Source organism: Heptranchias perlo, chromosome 10 (assembly GCF_035084215.1).
Source record: "Heptranchias perlo isolate sHepPer1 chromosome 10, sHepPer1.hap1, whole genome shotgun sequence".
NCBI lineage: Eukaryota > Metazoa > Chordata > Chondrichthyes > Hexanchiformes > Hexanchidae > Heptranchias > Heptranchias perlo.
In genome coordinates this window covers 74385124-74406875 of record NC_090334.1, presented here as the reverse complement: position 1 = coordinate 74406875, position 21752 = coordinate 74385124, and the positions used below count along the sequence as shown (strand labels likewise).

The 21752-nt window shown below is 45.9% G+C and overlaps 1 protein-coding gene across 2 annotated transcripts in view; it reads right to left on the bottom strand.

Moving 5' to 3' along the window:
• The window catches only part of adck1 (aarF domain containing kinase 1), a 512025-nt gene that overhangs the window by 130930 nt on the left and 359343 nt on the right, over positions 1–21752 (bottom strand). For both annotated transcript variants that reach the window (XM_067992031.1, XM_067992032.1), the window contains one exon: positions 9847–9996. In XM_067992031.1, coding sequence (XP_067848132.1) covers positions 9847–9996 — 150 coding nt within the window. The remainder of the gene's footprint in view (positions 1–9846; positions 9997–21752) is intronic.

Sequence of the window (21752 nt, the reverse complement as noted above, 5' to 3'; positions counted from 1 at the left end):
AGGAGGAGGCCATTCAGCCCCTCGTGCCTGCTCCGCCATTTGATAAGATCATGGCTGATCTGTGATCTAACTCCATATACCTGCCTTTGGCCCATATACCTTAATACCTTTGATTGCCAAAAAGCTATCTATCTCAGATTTAAATTTAGCAATTGAGCTAGTATCAACTGCCGTTTGAGGAAGAGAGTTCCAAACTTCTACCACCCTTTGCGTGTGGAAATGTTTTCTAATCTCGCTCCTGAAAGGTCTGGCTCTAATTTTTAGACTGTGCCCCCTACTCCTAGAATCCCCAGCCAGCGGAAATAGTTTCTCTCTGTTCGGGCAGCAGAGTTTTGGATGAGCTCAGATTTACGGAGGCTGCAAGTTGGGAGGCTGGCCAGGAGAGCATTGGAATAGTCGAGTCCAGAGAAATTTAGTATGTGTCTCCTAGCAAGAGATGGTGAGGAGATAGCTGACACTGACCAATTTGGAAGGTGCCGAGGGAGGAAAAACATCAGAGGAATTCAAAGGGAAGTTAAAAGAACTGAATCCACCAAACCTATTGCATCCCTGTCTATTGTATTTCCATAAATTGCTCGTCGCAGCGGGTCTGTCAGCAACTGAAAAGCGGATGAAACCTTGACAACCAAGGAGATGGTGACAGATCTCCCGTGTATTCCCAACATTTATTACTTGTCACAGGATTACAGTGGGTTTTTTTCTTGTTGAGAGACAAGCAGCTGCCCCAACCTTTGCGGACAGTCAGTCATGACAGCAGACGGACAACCTAATGACAGCAAAGGGAAGCCCTTGTAAACTTGTAGCAGAAGGCTCTGGAGTTGCCTGGCAAAGCTACATCTGTCCTGGCCAGTTAACTGCCAAGAGCAGACATGACTGGAACAGAGCACTCAGGCAGGCACAACGCTTTTTTTTTGCTGTTCAGACAATTTTAAATGTCATTCAATGTTACAGATCTATGGAGGTATCAGTAACCTTGCTACAGAATCCAATCTGTAGTTTGTGCCACACTCTGTCAAATAGATATTGGTAATTTGCTCTTCTGTGAGTGCTACTTGGAACACTCAACTGCCAGTTTTGTTCTTGCTCTTTCCATGCCTGTCCTCCTTGTTATTGCCTCTCACTATTCCTCTCTTTATCTTTGCAACTTGTGTATAGTCTATGTATTGACTGTACCATTGGTACAAACAATACATACATTGTACATATTGTGTACAGTCTATGTATTGCTTGCACCATTGTGTACAGTCTATGTATTGTTTGTACCATTGTGTACAGTCTTTGTATTGCTTGTAACATTGTGTACAGTGTATGTATTGTTTGTACCATTGTGTAGTGTATGTATTGCTTGCACCATTGTGTGCAGTGTATGTATTGCTTGCTCCGTTGTGTGCAGTGTATGTATTGCTTGCACCATTGTGTACAGTGTATGTATTGTTTGTACCATTGTGTACAGTCTATGTATTGCTTGTAACATTGTGTACAGTGTATGTATTGCTTGCTCCGTTGTGTGCAGTGTATGTATTGCTTGCACCATTGTGTGCAGTGTATGTATTGCTTGCACCATTGTGTACAGTGTATGTATTGCTTGTAACATTGTGTACAGTGTATGTATTGCTTGCTCCGTTGTGTGCAGTGTATGTATTGCTTGCACCATTGTGTGCAGTGTATGTATTGCTTGCACCGTCGTGTGCAGTGTATGTATTGCTTGCACCATTGTGTGCAGTGTATGTATTGCTTGCACCATTGTGTACAGTATATGTATGGCTTGCACCATTGTGTACAGTGTGTGTATGGCTTGCACCATTGTGTACAGTGTATGTATGGCTTGCACCATTGTGTACAGTGTACGTATTGCTTGTACCAGATGGTGTGCTGTAACTGCAGCATGTGGGAGTTTGTGGAGAGCAGCGTGATCCCAGGTAACCACATCTGCAGTAAGTGTCTGCAATTCAAGGAACTTCGGCTCAGAGTTGTTGAGATGGAGTCTGAGGTGCAGCCATTGCGATGCATCAGGGAGGGGGAGAGTTACCTGGACACTTTAACCCAGGAGGCAGTCACACCCCTTAGGTTAGGTAGTGGTTTAGACTTGGTTAGTGGTCAGGGACAGGAGGATGTGACTGCGTGTCGGGCAGGTAAGGGGACCCCAGGTGCAATGGTGGAGGAGCCTCAGCCTTTGCCCTTGTCCAACAGGTACAAGGTACTTGCTACCTGTGTGGATGAGAATAAAGACTGCAGGGAGGATGGGCAAATTGACCAGGGCACCATGGTACAGGAGGCCATTCAAGTGCGGGGAGCAAAAAGGAATGTGGTAGTGTTAGGGGATAGTATAGACAGGGAGATAGAGACTGTTCTTTGCAGTCGCGACCGAGAGTCCCGAAGGCTGTGTTGCCTGCCCTGTGCCAGGGTTAAGGACACCTCTTCGCGGCTGGAGAAGAACATGGAGCATGAGGGGGAGGATCCAGTTGTCGTCATCCATGTAGGAACCAACGACATAGGTAGAACTAGGAATGAAGTTCTGCTGAGGGAGTTTGAGGAGCTAGGGTCCAAATTAAAAAGCAGAACCTCAAAGATAATAATCTCTGAATTACTGCCTGAGCCACGCGCAAATTGGCATAGGGACAAACAGATTAGATGGTTAAATGCGAGGATGAAAGAGTGGTGTGGGAAGCAGGGGTTTCAATTAATGGAGCAATGGCACCAGTACTGGGGAAAGAGGGAGCTGTTCCGTTGGGTGGGGCTCCACTTAAACCGGGCTGAGACCGGTGTCCTAGTGAATCAAATGACTAGGGCTGTAGAAAGGGCTTTAAACTAATAAGGGGAGAGGGGTTCAGGTAAGGGTAAATTTATAAATCTAAAGAGAAAAGTCAAGGCTGTAGAACAGAGTAGCGATTTGGGTAAAAACAAGCAGAATGTGTCAGGAAGGGACAGAGAGTTTAACAAAGGTAATAGGGCATTATTGACTAAGGTCACTCACATCAGGGAAAAATAGTAAAAGGTTAAAAATGAAGTTGCTATATCTGAATGTACAAAGCATTCATAACAGGATAGATGAATTAATGGCACAAATAGAGGTAAATGGGTTTGATCTCGTAGCCATCACTGAGTCGTGGTTGCAGGGTGACCAAGGTTGGGAACTAAATATTCCAGGGTACTTGACTTTTAGAAAGGATCGGAAAAATGGAAAAAAAGGGCAGGTAGCCTGATAATAAAGGATGAGCTAAAGACAGTAGTGAGAAAGGAACTTAGCTCAGAAAATCAGGATGTAGAATCAGTATGGGTGGAGCTAAGAAATAACAAGGGGCAGAAAACACTGGTGGGAATAGTTAACAGGCCCCTAACAGTTGTTATTGTATTGGACATAGAAACATAGAAAATAGGAGCAGGAGTAGGCCATTCGGCCCTTCAAGCCTGCTCCACCATACAATACGATCATGAGTTGATCCTCTATCTTAATACCATATTCCCACTCTCTCCCCATACCCCTTGATGCCTTTTGTGTCTAGAAATCTATCTGGCTCCTTCTTAAGTATATTCAGTGACTTGGCCTCCACAGCCTTCTGCGGTAGAGAATTCTATGGGTTCACCACCCTCTGAGTGAAGAAATTTCTCCTTATCTCAGTCCTATATGTCCTACCCCGTATCCTGAGACTGTGACCCACTTGTTCTGGACCCCCCAGCCAGGGGAAACATCCTCCCTGCATCCAGTCTGTCTAGTCCTGTCATAATTTTATATGTTTCAATGAGATCCCCTCTCAATTTTTAAACTCGAGTGAATACAGGCCGAGTCGAACCAATCTCTCCTCATACGACAGTCCTGCCATCCCAGGAATATGGTGAACCTTCGCTGCACTCCCTCTATGGCAAGTATGTCCTTTCTTAGGTAAGGAGACCAAAACTGCACACAATACTCCAGGTGTGGTCTCACCAAGGCCCCGTATAACTGCAGTAAGATTACCTTGCTCCTGTACTCAAATTCTCTTGCAATGAAGGCCAACATACGATTTGCCTTCCTAACTGCTTGCTGCAACTACATGTTTGCTTTTAGTGACTGGTGTACAAGGACACCCAGGTCCCTTTGTACATCAACATTTCCCAACATATCATCATTTAAATAATACTCTGCCTTTCTGTTTTTTCTTCCAAGTGGTAACTTCACATTTATCCACATGATACTGTATCTGCCATGTATTTGCCCACTCACTCAACTTGTCTAAATCACCCTGAAGCCTCTTTGCATCCTCCTCACAACTCACGATCCCACCTAGTTTTGTGCCGTCAGCAAACTTGGAAATATTACATTTGGTTCCCTCATCCGAATCATTGATATATATTGTGAATAGCTGGGGCCCAAGCACTGATCCCTGCGGTACCCCGCTGGTCACTGCCTGCCACCCGGAAAAAGACCCATTTATTCCTACTCTCTGTTTCTTGTCTGTTAACCAATTTTCAATCCATGCCAGTATATTACCGCAAATCCCATGTGCTTTAATTTTGCACACTAACCTCTTTTGTGGGACTTTATCAAAGGCCTTCTGAAAATCCAAATAAACCACGTCCACTGGTTTTCCCTTTTCTATTCTACCAGAGAATAATCCAGGATATTAGAGGGCATGTAACAAGGGTAATACAATAATTATGGGGGACTTTAATGTTCATATAGACTGGGCAAACCAAATTGGCAAAAGTAGGTTGGAGGACGAGTTGCTGGAAAGCATACGAGAATTTCATATTGAGTTTGAGAGTGATGTAGTGAAGTCTGAAATTAGTGTCTTAAATTTAAACAAGGCCAATTATGTAGGTATGAGGGGCGAGATGGTGAAGGTAGATTGGGAAATTAGATTAAAAGATATGACGGTAGACAAACAATGGTGAACATTTAAAGAAATAATTCATAATTCCCTTGAGGAATAAAAACTCTAGGGAAAAGTGATCCAACCGTGGCTAACTAAAGAAGTTAAGGATAGTATTAGATTAAAAGAAGAGGCTTATAATATTGCCAAAAAGAGCAGTAAGCCTGAGGATTGGGAGGGTTTTAGAAATCAGCAAAGGATGACCAAGAAATTGATAAAGAGGAATAAAATTGAATATGAGAGTAAACTAGCAAGAAATATAAAAACAGATTGTGAGATCTTCTATAAGTAGGTAAAAAGGAAGAGATTAGCAAAAGTAAACGTGTTTCCCTTAGAGGCAGAGACAGGAGAAATTATAATGGGGAATAAGGAAATGGCAGAGACATTAAGCAAATATTTTGTATCTGTCACAGTAGAAGACACAAAAAACATACCAGAAATAATGAGGAACTAAGGATCTAATGAGAGTGAGGAACTTAAAGTAATTAAGATGAGTAAAGAAAAAGTACTGGAGAAATTAATGAGACGAACAGCCGACAAATCCCCTGGACCTGGAGGCCTACGCCTAGGGTTTTAAAAGAGGTGGCTGCAGAGATAGTAGATGTATTGGTTTTGATCTTCCAGAATTCCCTAGATTCTAGAACGGTCCCCGTTGATTGGAAGCTAGAAAATGTAACCCCGCTATTCAAGAAAGGAGGGAGAGAGAAAGCAGGGAACTATAGGCCAGTTAGTCTGACATCAGTAGTGGGGAAAAGGTTAGAATCTATTATTAAGGATGTAGAAAATCATAATGTAGGCAGAGTCAACACGGTTTTATGAAAGGGAAATCATGTTTGAAAAATCTCAAGAGTTTTTTGAGGGTGTAACTAGCAGGGTAGATAAGGAGGGGACCAGAGGATGTAGTATATTTGGATTTTCAAAAGGCATTCGATAAGGTGCCACAAAAGAGGTTGTTACACAAGATCAGGGCTCATGGGATTGGAGGTAATATATTAACAAGGATTGAGGATTGGATAATGGACAGAAAACAGAGAGTAGGAATAAACTGCTCATTTTCAGGTTGACAGGTTGTAACTAGTGGGATGCCACAAGGATCAGTGCTTGGGCCTCAGCTGTTTACAATCTGTATCAATGACTTAGATGAGAGGTCCGTATGTAATGTATCCAAGTTTGCTGATGATACACAGCTCGGTGGGAAAGTAAGGTGTTCTTGTACACGAATCACTGAAAGTTAACATGCAGATACAGCAAGCAATTACGAAGGCAAATGGTATGTTAGCCTTTATTGCAAGGGGGTTGGAGTATAAGAGTAAGGAAGTCTTGCTGCAATTATCTAGGGCTTTGGTGAGACCACACCTGGAGTACTGTGTACAGTTTTGGTCTCCTTACCTAAGGAAGGATAGACTTGCCTTGGAGGGGTGCAACGAAGGTTCACTAGATTGATTCCTGGGGTGAGAGGGTTGTCCTATGAGAAGCAACATGCTATAGACAGAGCTAAGCGATTCCACAACCAACGGATCAGATCAAAGCTCTGCAGTCCTGCCACATCCAGTCGTGAATGGTGGTGCACAATTAAACAACTAACGGGAGGAGGAGGCTCTGCAAACATCCCCATTCTCAATGATGGCGGAGTCCAGCACGAGAGTGCAAAAAAACAAGGCTGAAGCGTTTGCAACCATCTTCAGCCAGAAGTGCCGAGTGGATAATCCATCTCAGCCTCCTCCCGATATCCCCACCATCACGGAAGCCAGTCTTCGGCCAATTCGATTCACTCCACGTGATATCAAGAAACGGCTGAGTGCACTGGATACAGCAAAGGCTATGGGCCCTGACAACATCCCAGCTGTAGTGCTGAAGACTTGTGCTCCAGAACTAGCTGCGCCTCTAGCCAAGCTGTTCCAGTACAGCTACAACACTGGCATCCACCCGACAATGTGGAAAATTGCCCAGGTATGTCCTGTCCACAAAAAGCAGGACAAATCCAATCCGGCCAATTACCGCCCCATCAGTCTACTCTCAATCATCAGCAAAGTGATGGAAGGTGTCGTCGACAGTGCTATCAAGCGGCACTTACTCACCAATAACCTGCTCACCGATGCTCAGTTTGGGTTCCGCCAGGACCACTCGGCTCCAGACCTCATTACAGCCTTGGTCCAAACATGGACAAAAGAGCTGAATTGCAGAGGTGAGGTGAGAGTGACTGCCCTTGACATCAAGGCAGCATTTGACCGAGTGTGGCACCAAGGAGCCCTAGTAAAATTGAAGTCAATGGGAATCAGGGGGAAAACTCTCCAGTGGCTGGAGTCATACCTAGCACAAAGGAAGATGGTAGTGGTTGTTGGAGGCCAATCATCTCAGCCCCAGGGCATTGCTGCAGGAGTTCCTCAGGGCAGTGTCCTAGGCCCAACCATCTTCAGCTGCTTCATCAATGACCTTCCCTCCATCATAAGGTCAGAAATGGGGATGTTCACTGATGACTGCACAGTGTTCAGTTCCATTCGCAACCCCTCAGATAATGAAGCAGTCCAAGCCTGCATGCAGCAAGACCTGGACAACATCCAGGCTTGGGCTGATAAGTGGCAAGTAACATTCGCGCCAGATAAGTGCCAGGCAATGACCATCTCCAACAAGAGAGAGTCTAACCACCTCCCCTTGACATTCAACGGCATTACCATCGCCGAATCCCCCACCATCAACATCCTAGGGGTCACCATTGACCAGAAACTTAACTGGACCAGCCATATAAATACTGTGGCTACGAGAGCAGGTCAGAGGCTGGGTATTCTGCGGCGAGTGACTCACCTCCTGACTCCCCAAAGCCTTTCCACCATCTACAAGGCACAAGTCAGGAGTGTGATGGAATACTCTCCACTTGCCTGGATGAGTGCAGCTCCAACAACACTCAAGAAGCTCGACACCATCCAAGAAAAAGCAGCCCGCTTGATTGGCACCCCATCCACCACCCTAAACATTCACTCCCTTCACCACCGGCGCACTGTGGCTGCAGTGTGCACCATCCACAGGATGCACTGCAGCAACTCGCCAAGGCTTCTTCGACAGCACCTCCCAAACCCGCGACCTCTACCACCTAGAAGGACAAGGGCTGCAGGCGCATGGGAACAACACCACCTGCACGTTCCCCTCCAAGTCACACACCATCCCGACTTGGAAATATATCGCCGTTCCTTCATTGTCGCTGGGTCAAAATCCTGGAACTCCCTTCCTAACAGCACTGTGGGAGAACCGTCACCACACGGACTGCAGCGGTTCAAGAAGGCGGCTCACCACCACCTTCTCGAGGGCAATTAGGGATGGGCAATAAATGCCGGCCTCGCCAGCGACGCCCACATCCCGTGAACGAATAAAAAAAAAGATTGGGTCTATATTCTCTGGAGTTTAGAAGAATGGGAGGTGATCTCATTGAAACGTATAAAATTCTGAGAGGGCTTGACAGGGTAGATGCTGTGAGGTTGTTTCCCCTAGCTGGAGAGTCGAGAACTCGGGGTCATAGTCTCAAGATAAGGGGTCAGCCATTTAGGACAGAGATGAGGAAAGATTTTTTCACTCAGAGTGTTGTGAATCTTTGGAATTCTCTACCCCAGAGAGCTGTGGATGCTCAGTCATCGGGTATTTTCAAGACTGAGATCGATGGATTTTTAGACACTAAGGGAGCCAAGGGACATGGGGATCGGGCAGGAAAGTGAAGATAAGGTAGAAGATCCCAGCCATGATCATACTGAATGGCGGAACAGGCTCGAGGGGCCGTATTGCCTACTCCTGCTCCTATTTCTTATATTCAGGGTGTATCTATTGCTTGTACCACTGTGTATTGAGTATGCATTGCTTGTACATTTGTGTACAGTGTATATATTGTTTGTACCATTGTGTACAGTGTATATATTGCTTGTACCACTGTGTGTAGTGTATGCATTACTCCGTTTTAGGTGTTGGTTGAAGTATAAATATTGACCAGGACACCGGGAGAACTCCCCTGCTCTTCTTCGAATAGTGCCATGGGATCTTTTACGTCCACCTGAGAGGGCAGACGGGGCCTCGGTTTAACGTCTCATTAGAAAGATGGCACCTCCAACAGTGCAGCGCTCCCTCGGTACTACACTGGAGTATCAGTGGAGATTGCGTGTTCAAGTCTCTGGGGAGGGGCGTGACCCCGCAACCTTCTAAGTCAGAGAATAGAGTGCTACCCACTGAGCCAAAGCTGACACCTACTGTAATACAATGGCATAACACCATCATTAGAACAACTTAAAGCCCTTCATTCAATAAAGCACTACTAAAGGTCAAGACTGTTGTCGTGTACGTATACCTGGCAGCCATCTTGCATCAGCAACGTCCCACAAACAGCAATGGGATCAATAACCAATTAATCTGTTTGTTTGGCGGTGCTGGTGGAGTGAAGAATGTTGACGAGGGCACTGGAAGAACTCGCTGCTCTTCTCTTCAATAGTGTCAGGTCCACCTAAACAGGCGGACACGACCTCAGTTTAATATTCCACGCCCAGGTCAGCACCCACATCCAACAACAGCAACAACAACCTGCATTTATATAGCGCCTTTAATATTGTAAAACATCCCAAGGCGCTTCACGTTATCAAACTGAAAATTTGACACCGAGCCACATAAGGAGATATTAGGACAGGTGACCAAAAAGCTTGGTCAAAGAGGTAGGTTTTAAGGAGCGTCTTAAAGGAGGAGAGAGAGGTAGCGAGGCGGAGAGGTTTAGGGTGGGAATTCCGGAGCATAGGGGCTAGGCAGCTGAAGACACGGCGACCAATGGTGGAACGATGGAAATCGGGGATGCGCAAGAGCCTGGATTATGTGCTCAAATTCTCGTGCGGCACTTGAGCCCACGACGTTCCGACACAGAGCCTGAACTAACACCCGGGAAGGTGGAAAACTCTAATTCTCTGGGATTATCAGCCCTATCTCACTTGGCAGCACAAGTTTGAATCAAAGGTCATAGTAAATCAGGGCCCACCTGATATAATCCATGGTCCAGCAACACGATCTCGGTCTTATTGGTTCGAGTGGACTTTCTCACCAACACATTGCCTGGGTGTGGGTCACAATGCACAAAGCCATTTACAAAGATCATTTCACTGTACAGCTTCCCCAGATTTCGCGAGATCTGCAATACAGATAATGAAAAGCGAAATGTAACATTGGATTTTTTTGTTGTTGTCTTGTTCAGTGAATATTTTACCGCAGGGTCAAAGTCCTTCCTTCTCTTAGTTGATTTTCATCTCATCAGTATTTCTCAGAATAGGCTCCGACATGAATAACTGCCTCCTGGGAATGGGAGGATCCATGTGGAACTGTTATCCAGCCAGAAGTCAATGCCTTCAAGAGAAGGAGCAGACTGGGGCAAGGGGAAGGGGGTGAGACAAAATTGGCCAAGAGTGTAAATAGAACAATGTTGCAACCACTACTATTAACTGTCTTATTTGAAGAACTAGTTCTGTCCTCCCTACTATTATCAATGATGTCCTTTAGGTATGCAGAACATTTATAGAATAACAGGCACACTAAGAAACTGAAAGAACAATGAAAATGATAATGATAAGCGAGCTTGTCTGGAACGACATCCAAGCATCAAGCAGCTTGACGACTTTGCCATTATCCACCTCTGTCACCGCAAAGCAGTGCATCAGCAGAAACACTAAATAAAAGGTCGCACTCCGACCGTGTAGGCCCCTAACTTCAGGCACTGTCATGGCCAGGTTTCGCGCATGTTCCCTGTTCCGAATCAGCACTTTTCACTCTTGATTTGATTCCACAATTAAACACTGAACTCAACATATGCCTTTCGAGCATTAGAAAATAAAAAAGGAAGAGGAGGGGGAGCAGGAAGAAGATGATTTCCTTGGAGAGCTGGCCAGGATTCCATTGGTACAATAGTGTCAAGGAAACCTGTCTTCATGACATGCAGAGAGATGATAGTTTTCAAAGCTCGTGGATAGGCTGTGGATATCAGTGTCAATCTACATAGCAGCCCCAATATTAATTATGGACTCTTACCTTACAGAACCCTTTTTGTAAAAATCGATAGTTGCAAAGGGCTGCAATAACTGCCTGTTGAACAGGAACATTGGGGTCTAAATTTAACATCGCTGTGCCCATTTATAGGCCTAAAACAGGCGCGACGATAACCAATTTAGCAGTGCGGAGACCCACGCCCAATCTGCACGGGCGTTTAGGCCACTGTTGAATTGGTTGGGCTTTTTTTTTTTAGGCGCACCTGATGGCCGCCTGAAATGAGCGCAGGCCTCATTTGAATAATGAAATGGGACTCCTGCGCCCATTTCCGATCTGGATTATTAAATTCATTTGACCTGGTTGCAGCTTGTGCTGCCCAAGCTCCAACTGGCATTTCCGGGTCTTGAGCAGCCGAACCTGAGGTCCTTAAAGGGGCTGCTCCTGATCGCCGCCCCTCCAGGACTTACCTGTGGGCCTTGGCGTGGGGCAAAATTGGTAAGACCCCGACAGGCGAGCTGCGTCGGGGCGCCTGATTGGTGCTCACAGCTCGTCTGCATCATTATGATGAGGCCCGAGGATGAATTGAGTTCGGTCCTCGCGCCTCTCTGTTCCGGGCTCTAACAAATTTAAGCCCCATTGGAACAGGCGTAGGCCATGTTCTGTCATTCAATTAGATCATGGCTGATTTGATGCTCAACTCCATTCACCCGCCTTTGCTCCATACCCTTATCCTATAAAAATCTATCGATCTTCCCAGAGTCTGAAGCATTTTGGGGGGGGGGGGGGAAAGAGTTTCAGATTTCCGCTACCCTTTGTGTGAAAAACTGCTTCCTGATTTCACTCCTCAACCTCCTAAACTCAAGGGAATAAAACAACAACAATAACTTGCATTTATATGGCGCCTTTAGCATAGGAAAACGTCCCAAGGCACTTCATAAGAGTAGGCTGGTAACCTGTTTTGCTTTTCTATCAACATCTTAAAAAAAATGTTTCTTAAATTCCTTATTTTCAATGATCATAGAATCTTTCAACACAGAAGGAGGCCATTTGGCCCATCGTGCCTATGCCGGCTCTTTGAAAGAACTATCCAATTAGTCCCACTCCCCCTGCTCTTTCCCCATAGCCCTGCAATTTTCTACTCTTCAAATATTTATCCAATTCCCTTTTGAAAGTTACTATTGAATCTGCTTCCACCACCCTTTCAGGCAGTGCATTCCCGATCATCACAATTCATTGCGTTAAAAAATTTCTCCTCATGTCACCTCTAGCTCTTTTGCCAATTACCTTAAATCTGTGTCCACTGGTTACCGACCCTCCTGCCTGTGGAAAGTTTCTCCTTATTTACTCTATCAAAACCCTTCCTGATTTTGAACGCCTCTATTAAATCTCCCCTTAACCTTCTCTGCTCCAAGGAGAACAATCTCAGCTTCTCCAGTCTCTCCACGTAACTGAAGTCCCTCATTCCTGGTACCATTCTAGTAAATCTCCTCTGCACCCTATCTAAGGCCTTGACATCCTTCCTAAAGTGTGGTGAGGCCTAACCAGTGTTTTATAAAGTTTGACATTCTTAACTTTAATATTTAGGGAGAGAATTCCAGAGTGCATGGAAAGTGGGTTTAAAGAATAAAACAAGGAAACAAAGGCAATTTCTGACACATCAGTAAGTCTGAGGGCTTCTCCCTTTAGAATATTTGTGGGTTATACTTCCTCTGTGCACCATGTTTGCATCAATTCCTGTCTACACTACTTCAACACAGCAATTAGCAGGTTTAAGATCAATAAAACAGGTTAATGACTGCTTTAGAATAACACAGACAGGATTTCTAAAAGCATGCTAACCTCTGAGCTAAAAATAGAGCACACAGATGAAATGAAACCCAAAGGAGTCATGTGGCTGTCAGTAGAATCCACCTCCCTTCAACATGAAACAAAGGAGCAGTCGGGAGTGATTCCACCTTGTTTCCAACTTTGAGATAGGATGGGACGAAAAAGGCCCCTTCAGCACATCAGGTCTCATCCTCTCAGGATATGTCTTCCATCCAACTGTTCTTTAAATGAATCCAATCTCCTGGCTTCAACCACACTACTTGGTGGCCCATTCAGATGCTAATTCAGATGTCCTGGCTCCTCACATCTGGCCAAAGAAAGTGGCCAGTTACAGGATTTTAAAATACAAACGCAAGAAAGAAGATGTCTTTTTCTTTGCTATAAGTCATACGTGCTCATCCAGGAATCCTTCCCAGATCTGACCTCTCTATCTCAGACAGTCTGTGTTAATGCTGATACCCCCTAAGGTTGTTTCTGATGTGCATTTACTTTGGATAGATCGCCAATCAATCATTTCAAGGGGGCTTGTTTAGACTTCATTAGTGTCGTTATATGGTGCCTTTCATCCACGTTCTTGGGGAGATTAGCCTTTGCTTCCCTTCTCATCTCTCTAATTACCTTAAATGTAGGTTGCTGATCTCCATGATAGCACAGAAAGTTGCTGCAAGACACTGGAATTAGCAGCTCAATCATGTAAGTCTGAAGCTGCTCACTTTCAAAGCCAGCAGTAGTTAGTTCAAAAGGGTATTCCAGAGTTAAGTTTCTAAATGAACAAAATGACGCATCAGTTTCTACTACACTGCACAATTTACATCGAGTTACATCGAAACTACAGCACAGAAATAGGCCATTCAGCCCAACTGGTCTATTCCGGCATTTATGCTCCACACAAGCCTCCTCCCACCCCTCTTCATCTATCCCCATCAGCATACCCTTCTATTCCTTTCTCCGTCAAGTGCTTATCTAGATTTTTCTTAAATGCATCTATGCTATTTGCTTCAACTACTTCTTGTGATAGCCGTTCCACATTCTTACCACACTTTGGATAAAGAAGTTAATTTGTAACATTCTTGCCTCTCTGGTTTTGGGTTTGAGCCCCGCTCCACAGACTAGAGTGCATAATCAAGGCTGACACTCCAGTGCAGTACTGAGGGAGTTTTTTTTCATTCGTTCACGGGATGTGGGCGTCGCTGGCAAGGCCGGCATTTGTTGCCCATCCCTAATTGCCCTCGAGAAGGTGGTGGTGAGCCGCCTTCTTGAACCGCTGCAGTCCGTGTGGTGACGGTTCTCCCACAGTGCTGTTAGGAAGGGAGTTCCAGGATTTTGACCCAGCGACAATGAAGGAACGGCGATATATTTCCAAGTCGGGATGGTGTGTGACTTGGAGGGGAACGTGCAGGTGGTGTTGTTCCCATGTGCCTGCTGCTCTTGTCCTTCTAGGTGGTAGAGGTCGCGGGTTTGGGAGGTGCTGTCGAAGAAGCCTTGGCGAGTTGCTGCAGTGCATCCTGTGGATGGTACACACTGCAGCCACAGTGCGCCGGTGGTGAAGGGAGTGAATGTTTAGTGTGGTGGATGGGGTGCCAATCAAGCGGGCTGCTTTTTCTTGGATGGTGTCGAGCTTCTTGAGTGTTGTTGGAGCTGCACTCATCCAGGCAAGTGGAGAGTATTCCATCACACTCCTGACTTGTGCCTTGTAGATGGTGGAAAGGCTTTGGGGAGTCAGGAGGTGAGTCACTCGCCGCAGAATACCCAGTCTCTGACCTGCTCTCGTAGCCACAGTATTTATATGGCTGGTCCAGTGATAGGTGATAAATTGGGCCAGTGGGCCGATGAATGGCAGATGGAGTTTAATTTAGATAAATGTGAGGTGATGCATTTTGGTAGATCGAATTGGGCCAGGACCTACTCCGTTAATGGTAGGGCGTTGGGGAGAGTTATAGAACAAAGAGATCTAGGAGTACAGGTTCATAGCTCCTTGAAAATGGAGTCACAGGTGGATAGGGTGGTGAAGAAGGCATTCGGCATGCTTGGTTTCATTGGTCAGAACATTGAATACAGGAGTTGGGATGTCTTGTTGAAGTTGTACAAGACATTAGTAAGGCCACACTTGGAATACTGTGTACAGTTCTGGTCACCCTATTATAGAAAGGATATTATTAAGCTAGAAAGAGTGCAGAAAAGATTTACTAGGATGCTACCGGGACTTGATGCTTTGACTTATAGGGAGAGGTTAGATAGACTGGGACTTTTTTCCCTGGAGAGTAGGAGGTTAAGGGGTGAACTTATAGAAGTCTATAAAATAATGAGGGGCATAGATAAGGTAGATAGTCAAAATCTTTTCCCAAAGGTAGGGGAGTCTATAATGAGGGGGCATAGATTTAAGGTGAGAGGGGAGAGATACAAAAGGGTCCAGAGGGGCAATTTTTTCACTCAAAGGGTGGTGAGTGTCTGGAACGAGCTGCCAGAGGCAGTAGTAGAGGCGGGTACAATTTTGTCTTTTAAAAAACATTTGGACAGTTACATGGGTAAGATGGGTATAGAGGGATATGGGCCAAGTGCAGGCAATTGGGACTAGCTTAGTGGTATAAACTGGGCGACATGGACATGTTGGGCCGATGGGCCTGTTTCCATGATGTAACTTCTATGATTCTATGATTCTAGGTGCCTTCTTAAGGATGAGACATTAAAACCGAGGCCTCGTCTGCCTGGTCAATTTGGTTGTCAAAGATGCCACAGCGTTGTTCCTGGATGAGCAGGAAATTCTCCTGGTGTCCTGGCCAACGTTCCTCCCTCAACCAACACTACCAAAAGCAGATCATCTGGTCATTGATTCATTCATTACCTTGCTGTGCACAAATTGGCTGCTGTGTCTGCCTACATAATAACAGTGACTGCACTTCAGAAGTAATTCATTGGCTGTGAAACTCTCTGGAATATCCTGAGGCCATGATAACACGCCATGCCTTTTAGTACCAGCATGGAAAGTATGTTTTTGTGGACAGTGACACATTGATGAACAACAATAGTAAATTCTGTTTAATTTAATTTCAACAAGCCTTTTAAAGTAGGAACATGCAAACTTTTGGAGTTAGGGGCTAGATACGTGCATCAAAACCAGTAAGTGGGTCGCATGTGACTATGGAGAAATGTGAGCCCCCTCGCAAACAGAAAATTAGAGTTGGCCATTCAGGGCTGATGTCAGGAAGTACTTTTTCACACAAAGGGTGGTGGAAATCTGGAACTCTCTCCCCCAAGAAACTGTTGAGGCTGGGGGTCAATTGAAAATTTCAAAACTGAGATTGATAGATTTTTGTTAGGTAAGGGTGTTAAGGGATACGAAACCAATGCGAGTAGATGGAGTTAAGATATAGAATCAGCCAGGATCTAATTGAATGGTAGAACAGGGTCAAGGGGCAGAATGGCCTACTCCTGTTCCTATGTTGCACATATTGAAGGTTGATTCTGCAGTGGTTGTAATGGATATACAGGGCCTGATATATTGGGTTATCAGGCACAAATGTTACAGAGAACTAATGAGCACTCATGTGTGGAATGTTCAGAGTGTAATAAATAACCTAAGACATCAAAGGCATGCACAACAAATGGTAGCAGGTAACCAGAACACTAAACAAGCTTACGTGTCAACAGCAAACGTACACAACATGATGACATATGGTACCCACATTTGTCCTACGTAATTAAATGTATAAAAGATACAACATACTGGTGCTCCTGGGGAACTTCAATCTAGTCTTGCTGAGGCTAGTGTAATCAGTCAAGATGACATGCTTGGGATCTCCCGAAGGAGTCCTTGCTATGTGAGTATTGGTGCCTATATCTCATATGCACGACATGTAAGGGGTTGTGTTTTATTATCTCATTCACTTGATTTAATAAAGAGTATTAACCAGACATTTCAATGTTTCCTAGTCCTCAAACTTGTATTAGAGATAAAGGATGTATGACAGTATCCTATGATACCTCCACATAACGGCAATAGGAATATATGACAATATCCTATATTAACCCAACAGGTGAGACGAGGTTGGGTTCTCTCTCATAGAAGGTGGCATTGGCAGAAGCCTGAGAGCAGGGTGCCCACCAACCCTCTCAACCAGGATGATATGTTGGGCGGAGAAAACCAAGAGGACCTATAAAAACAGCGAGTCTCACCAACGCAAGAAATATCCGGCTTCGTGAATGTGCAGAAATGTACTGAGCTCTTCCAACGTATACAAGTGTCAGCTTGGCTCAGTTGGTAGCACTCTTGCACCTCTGAGTCAGAAGTTCATGGGTTCAAGTTCCACGATCGACTTGAAAACACAATGTACACTGACACCAAGGGAGCGTTGTATTGTCGGAGGTGCCGTCTTTCAGATGAGACAGTGAACCGAAGCCCTGTCTGCCTGCTCAGGTGGAAATGTAAGATCCCATGGTACTATTCGAAGAGGAGCAGGGAAGTTCTTCCAGGCTCCGGGCCAACATTAAACCAACACCACCAAAAAGTAAACTATCTAGTCATTCATTCATTTGTGGTTTGTGGGACCTTGCTGTGCACAAATTGGCTGCCACATTAGCCTACAAAACAACAGTAGCTACACTTCAAAGGTAATTCATTCGCTGTAATGCGCTTTGGGACATCCTGAGGATGTGAAAATCACTATATAAATGCATGACTTCTTTTAACACCCAGTCCTGAGAGCTTGTGTGTTTGAATTTCCTTGACAAAGAGCAGAATTATGAAGCTTATCAGAGCAGCCAAATGGTATTTAACATGAGAATTAACCTTTTACAGCACCAGCTTACTCAGGAATCTCTCTCAGCAAAAGGCAAGACAAAGGATGTTTTATATGCACAGGCTCATTAGATCAGCAGCAGAGGAGCATGCAGTAGTTTCCCAGTTTACAGCTGACACTACAGTTGGCACTACTACAACTGACACAACAGTTGGCACTACTATAGCTGATGCTATTACAGCTGACACTACACTTGTGAGCAGGAATACCAATCTTGTGTTAAAGACAATAACTAGTCTCATCGTTGGATGCCAAGCCACAACATTGCGCTTTCATGGACAATATGTCGTCGCACACATGCCAACCTAGAAACTTGGCAAGTGCTGATCAACAGCTTCAGAAAAAGCTGACAGACCAAAGGCAACCATAAATAAAGAACTTGTATTTAAGTAGTGTCTTTCACACACTCAGGACCTCTCAAAGGGCTTCACAGCCAATGAATCAGTTTTGAAGTGCACTTTCTCTTTTATGCAGGCAAACACAGCAGCCAACTTGTGAATTGCAAGATCCCACAAACAGCAAACGAGATAACGGCCAGTTAATCAGATTTTGGTGATGTTGCTTGAGGGACAAATGCCACCCAGGACTCTGGGAAAACTCCCTGCTTTTCTCTGAATAGTGCCAAGGGATCTTATACATCCACCTTACCAGGAAGGCTGGGCCTGCACCTGAAAGACGTCACCTCCAACAGTGCAGCATTCCCTCACTGAAGTGTCAGCCTAGATTATGGGATCAAGTCCTGTAGCAAGGCTGGAATCCATAGCCTTCCAACTCAGAGGAGAGAGTGCTACCAAATGGGCCAAAGTGATACTTAACCTGACACTGATTTCTTTTTTCCCACTGGTTCTCATGTTTTTTTGAGCAAGAAGCAGTAATGTTCAGAACTCGCTTAATGTGCAGCTCATCAAGCGGCTGCGACGACTTTATTTTAATCCTGATATTTAAATTCAGAAACCTAGCTGAAGGGTCAAAGCCATCGAGCAGTACAAAATGCAAGCTGAAAAGAGCTAAGTCAAGTAGTAGTAATTAGTAATCAAGTAGGAATAATTAGCAATCAAGTAGTAATAATTAGTAATCAGGTAGTAATTAATCAAAATTAGTAGTAATTAGTAATCAAGTAGTAATTGGATTTTAAAAACCTATGGAACATGGTGTAAAGGAAGAATTGGGAAGGTAAGGAGTTTCACAGTTTTCAAGCACTGAGAAACAATGGGCCCGATGTTAGCAGGGCTGCGGGTTCTCAGCGGGGGGGCTATTGGGCGCGTGGGTAACGCGCCCGGTGAAATTAGTCAGTTTCCCGCGCGATCGTAGAACACAATTCACTAATTGGATCCACTTACCTGCTCCTCCGGGTTCCCCACTGCTGACCTGCGCGTCGGGCGGGCTGCGCATGCGCAGTAAGATCTGTCAGCTGGAGGCGCTCTATTTAAAGGGGCAGTCCTCCACTGATTGATGCTGCAACAAATAGAAAAAATTACAGCATGGAGCAGCCCAGGGGGACGGCTGCTCCCAGTTTAATGATCCCTCACTCCAGGTATCAATACATGGGGTGAGGAGGAGGGGGAGGACAGAGATCTTCCTCCCGGCGTGCGGGAGGAAGCGGCCTGCCTCTGCCACCAGGAAGGCCTGGCTCGAGGTGGCAGAGGGGGTCACCAGCGCAACCAACATATCGCCCACCTGCATACAGTGCAGGAGGCGCTCCAATGACCTCAGTAGGTCAGCCACAGTGAGTACACGTAGTCTTTCCCCTACACTCCGTCTGCCACATCACTGCCCCCACCCCACATCTCCTTCTGCACTGCCAACACTACTCTGTCGCATCACCCCTCATACCCACTCAAACCTCATCCTCATCTTACCTGCACTCACTCACCTCGCCAGTACTCATCCCACCACTACCACTCAACCCAATCCTCATACAATCTCATGGCTCTATCTCATACTCACCCTCTCGTGCATCTCTTTCACGGTCAGCCTCACTCAACCTGCCACTACCTGTGCTGCAGCCACAGGGCATGCATCACATATGTGCAGTAGGCAGCGTAAGGCAAACGTGTCGTGAGCATGAAGGGGATGCACAAGGGTGTTTGAGGGTTTGTCATGGGTGTTACTTATATTGAATTTCTGACCAACTCACATTACATATTATATTGGCACCACTACTGCCATGTCTTCGCGAATCCTGTCTGGTTTGTGCAATAATGCCCTTTCCTGAGGATCACAATGAAGACCCACAACTGATGCCACCCATTGTGTCAGTGCAGAGTGGGTGTAGGTGTATTTGCAGGGCTCTTTTGTGCAGACGACTGAGAGATGTCGGCGATGTCCCCGGTTGCAACCTGGAAGGATGCGGAGGAGAAGTTGTTGAGGGCAGTGGTGACTTTGACAGCGACAGGTAAGAAGATGGTGCTCGGGCCAGCCAGAGGCAGCTAGGCATGAAGGAGGCTGCAGATGTCCACGGCTACATGTCGAGTGACTCTGAGCCTCCGTGTGCACTGCTGCTCAGAGAGGTCCAGGAGGCTGAGCCTCGGTCTGTGGACCCTGTGGCGAGGGTAGTGCCCTCTGCGACGCATCTCTCTCTGCGGTAGCCCTCCCTCCTGCTGTGCAGGTGAATGTGTCACAGCACTCTGTTGTGGAGCTCCACGTGTCAGAGGTGGACGGCGTGGATGGCGAGGCTGGTGATGCTGTTCGCCCTCCGAGGAGGTCATGACTGCAGCTACGGCGGCCCCCATCCGCAAGATGTACATCTGAGGGGGTCCGCAAGGTAGGTACATGTCTCTGGACCCCGGGGTAAGTGTGCAAGTTGGTGACTTTGACTGTCAGGAGGAGGGTGGTGGAGGCCAAACTTTGTCCCAAGTGACAGAGTGGCCTCCTGCAATGGGTGAGGGTCTCCCCCTCCCCAACCTGTCAAATGGACCTTTGCAGCTGCCACAGGCAGCTATTTGACCTGGGAGTGTTTCCCCCAGTGTGGGAAACAGTCCCACTTTGTTCTAAAATCCCACATAATCCCTTAATCAGGTCAGTTAATGACCTGAAAGACCTAAATAAATAGTCAAGTGGCATCCCGCTGGCTTTAACTGCCTGCAGGATTCCCACCAGCGGGGGCTGCGCGCGCACGCCGGCGCGTCCGTGGGGAACCCGGAAGTGGGCGGGATCGAGACGGGATCCGGTCCCGCTTCGGGATTCCCCGATTTTCGGGGCCCCCCCGCCGGGAACGCACCCGATAGCGGGTGGTAAAATTACCCCCAATGAGTTAGAACCATAGATGTTTACAGCACAGAGGAGGGCCATTTGGCCCATCGTGCCTGTGCTGGCTCTATGTGTAGGCAACCGTCATACTCTCACTCCATAGCCTTGTATCTTCCTCTGCTTCAAAGATTTATCTACTTTTCCCTTAAAAGGGCCAACCACCTGCCTCAACTACTCCTTGTGGTAAAACATCCGATGCTCCAACAACTCTGTGCATAAAGAAATGTCACCTGACCTCTCTCCTCATCCTCTAAGTGATCAATTGAAACTGTTGACCCCTCATCACTGATTCCCCAACCAGAGAAAATAGTCTTTACCTATTCACCCTATCAAAACCCTTTGTAATTTAAAAATCTCTATGAAATCTCCTCTTAGCCTTCTCTGCTCCAGTGGCTATATCCCCAGTACCTCAAGCCAGTTCTCATGATTATCGTTTCACATCCCTGGTATGTTCCTGTAGAAAGAAGCCTGATGAGGTGTGGTTTGAACACAGTGAAGGTGCAGTGAGGAGAACGTATAGAACAGCACGTTCGGAACTTAACAGAAGCAAGTGAGGAAAGTTCAAAGAAAACAATGGCCACAGTAGTATCAACAAAATAGAGGGAAACAAAAGGAGGTTGTCACAGGGGAGAGGCTGGAGGCAACAGTTGAGAAAGGGATGACCAACAAGCTTTGTTCTCAGGAGTTTGGGAGAAGGGTTTTCGAAGGGTCTCCCCGGGTATGGAAGCTGTGTTGAATTCAATATGAACAAATAAACTTACATTTACACAATGCCTTATCATGTCCTCAAGGTAATTCCAAGCACTTCACATCCAATGAATTACTTCCAAAGCGCAGTCACTATTGAGTAGACAATCATAGCACAGCAAGATCCCACAAACAGAAGCGAAGAATGCCCAATCAATCCGTCCTTTATTTTTTGGTGGCGTTGATTGAGAGAAGAATGTTAACAAGGGTACCAGGAGAACTCCCTGCTCTTCTTCGAATAGTGCCACAAGATCTTTTACAATCCACCTGATCAAAATGCACCTTATTC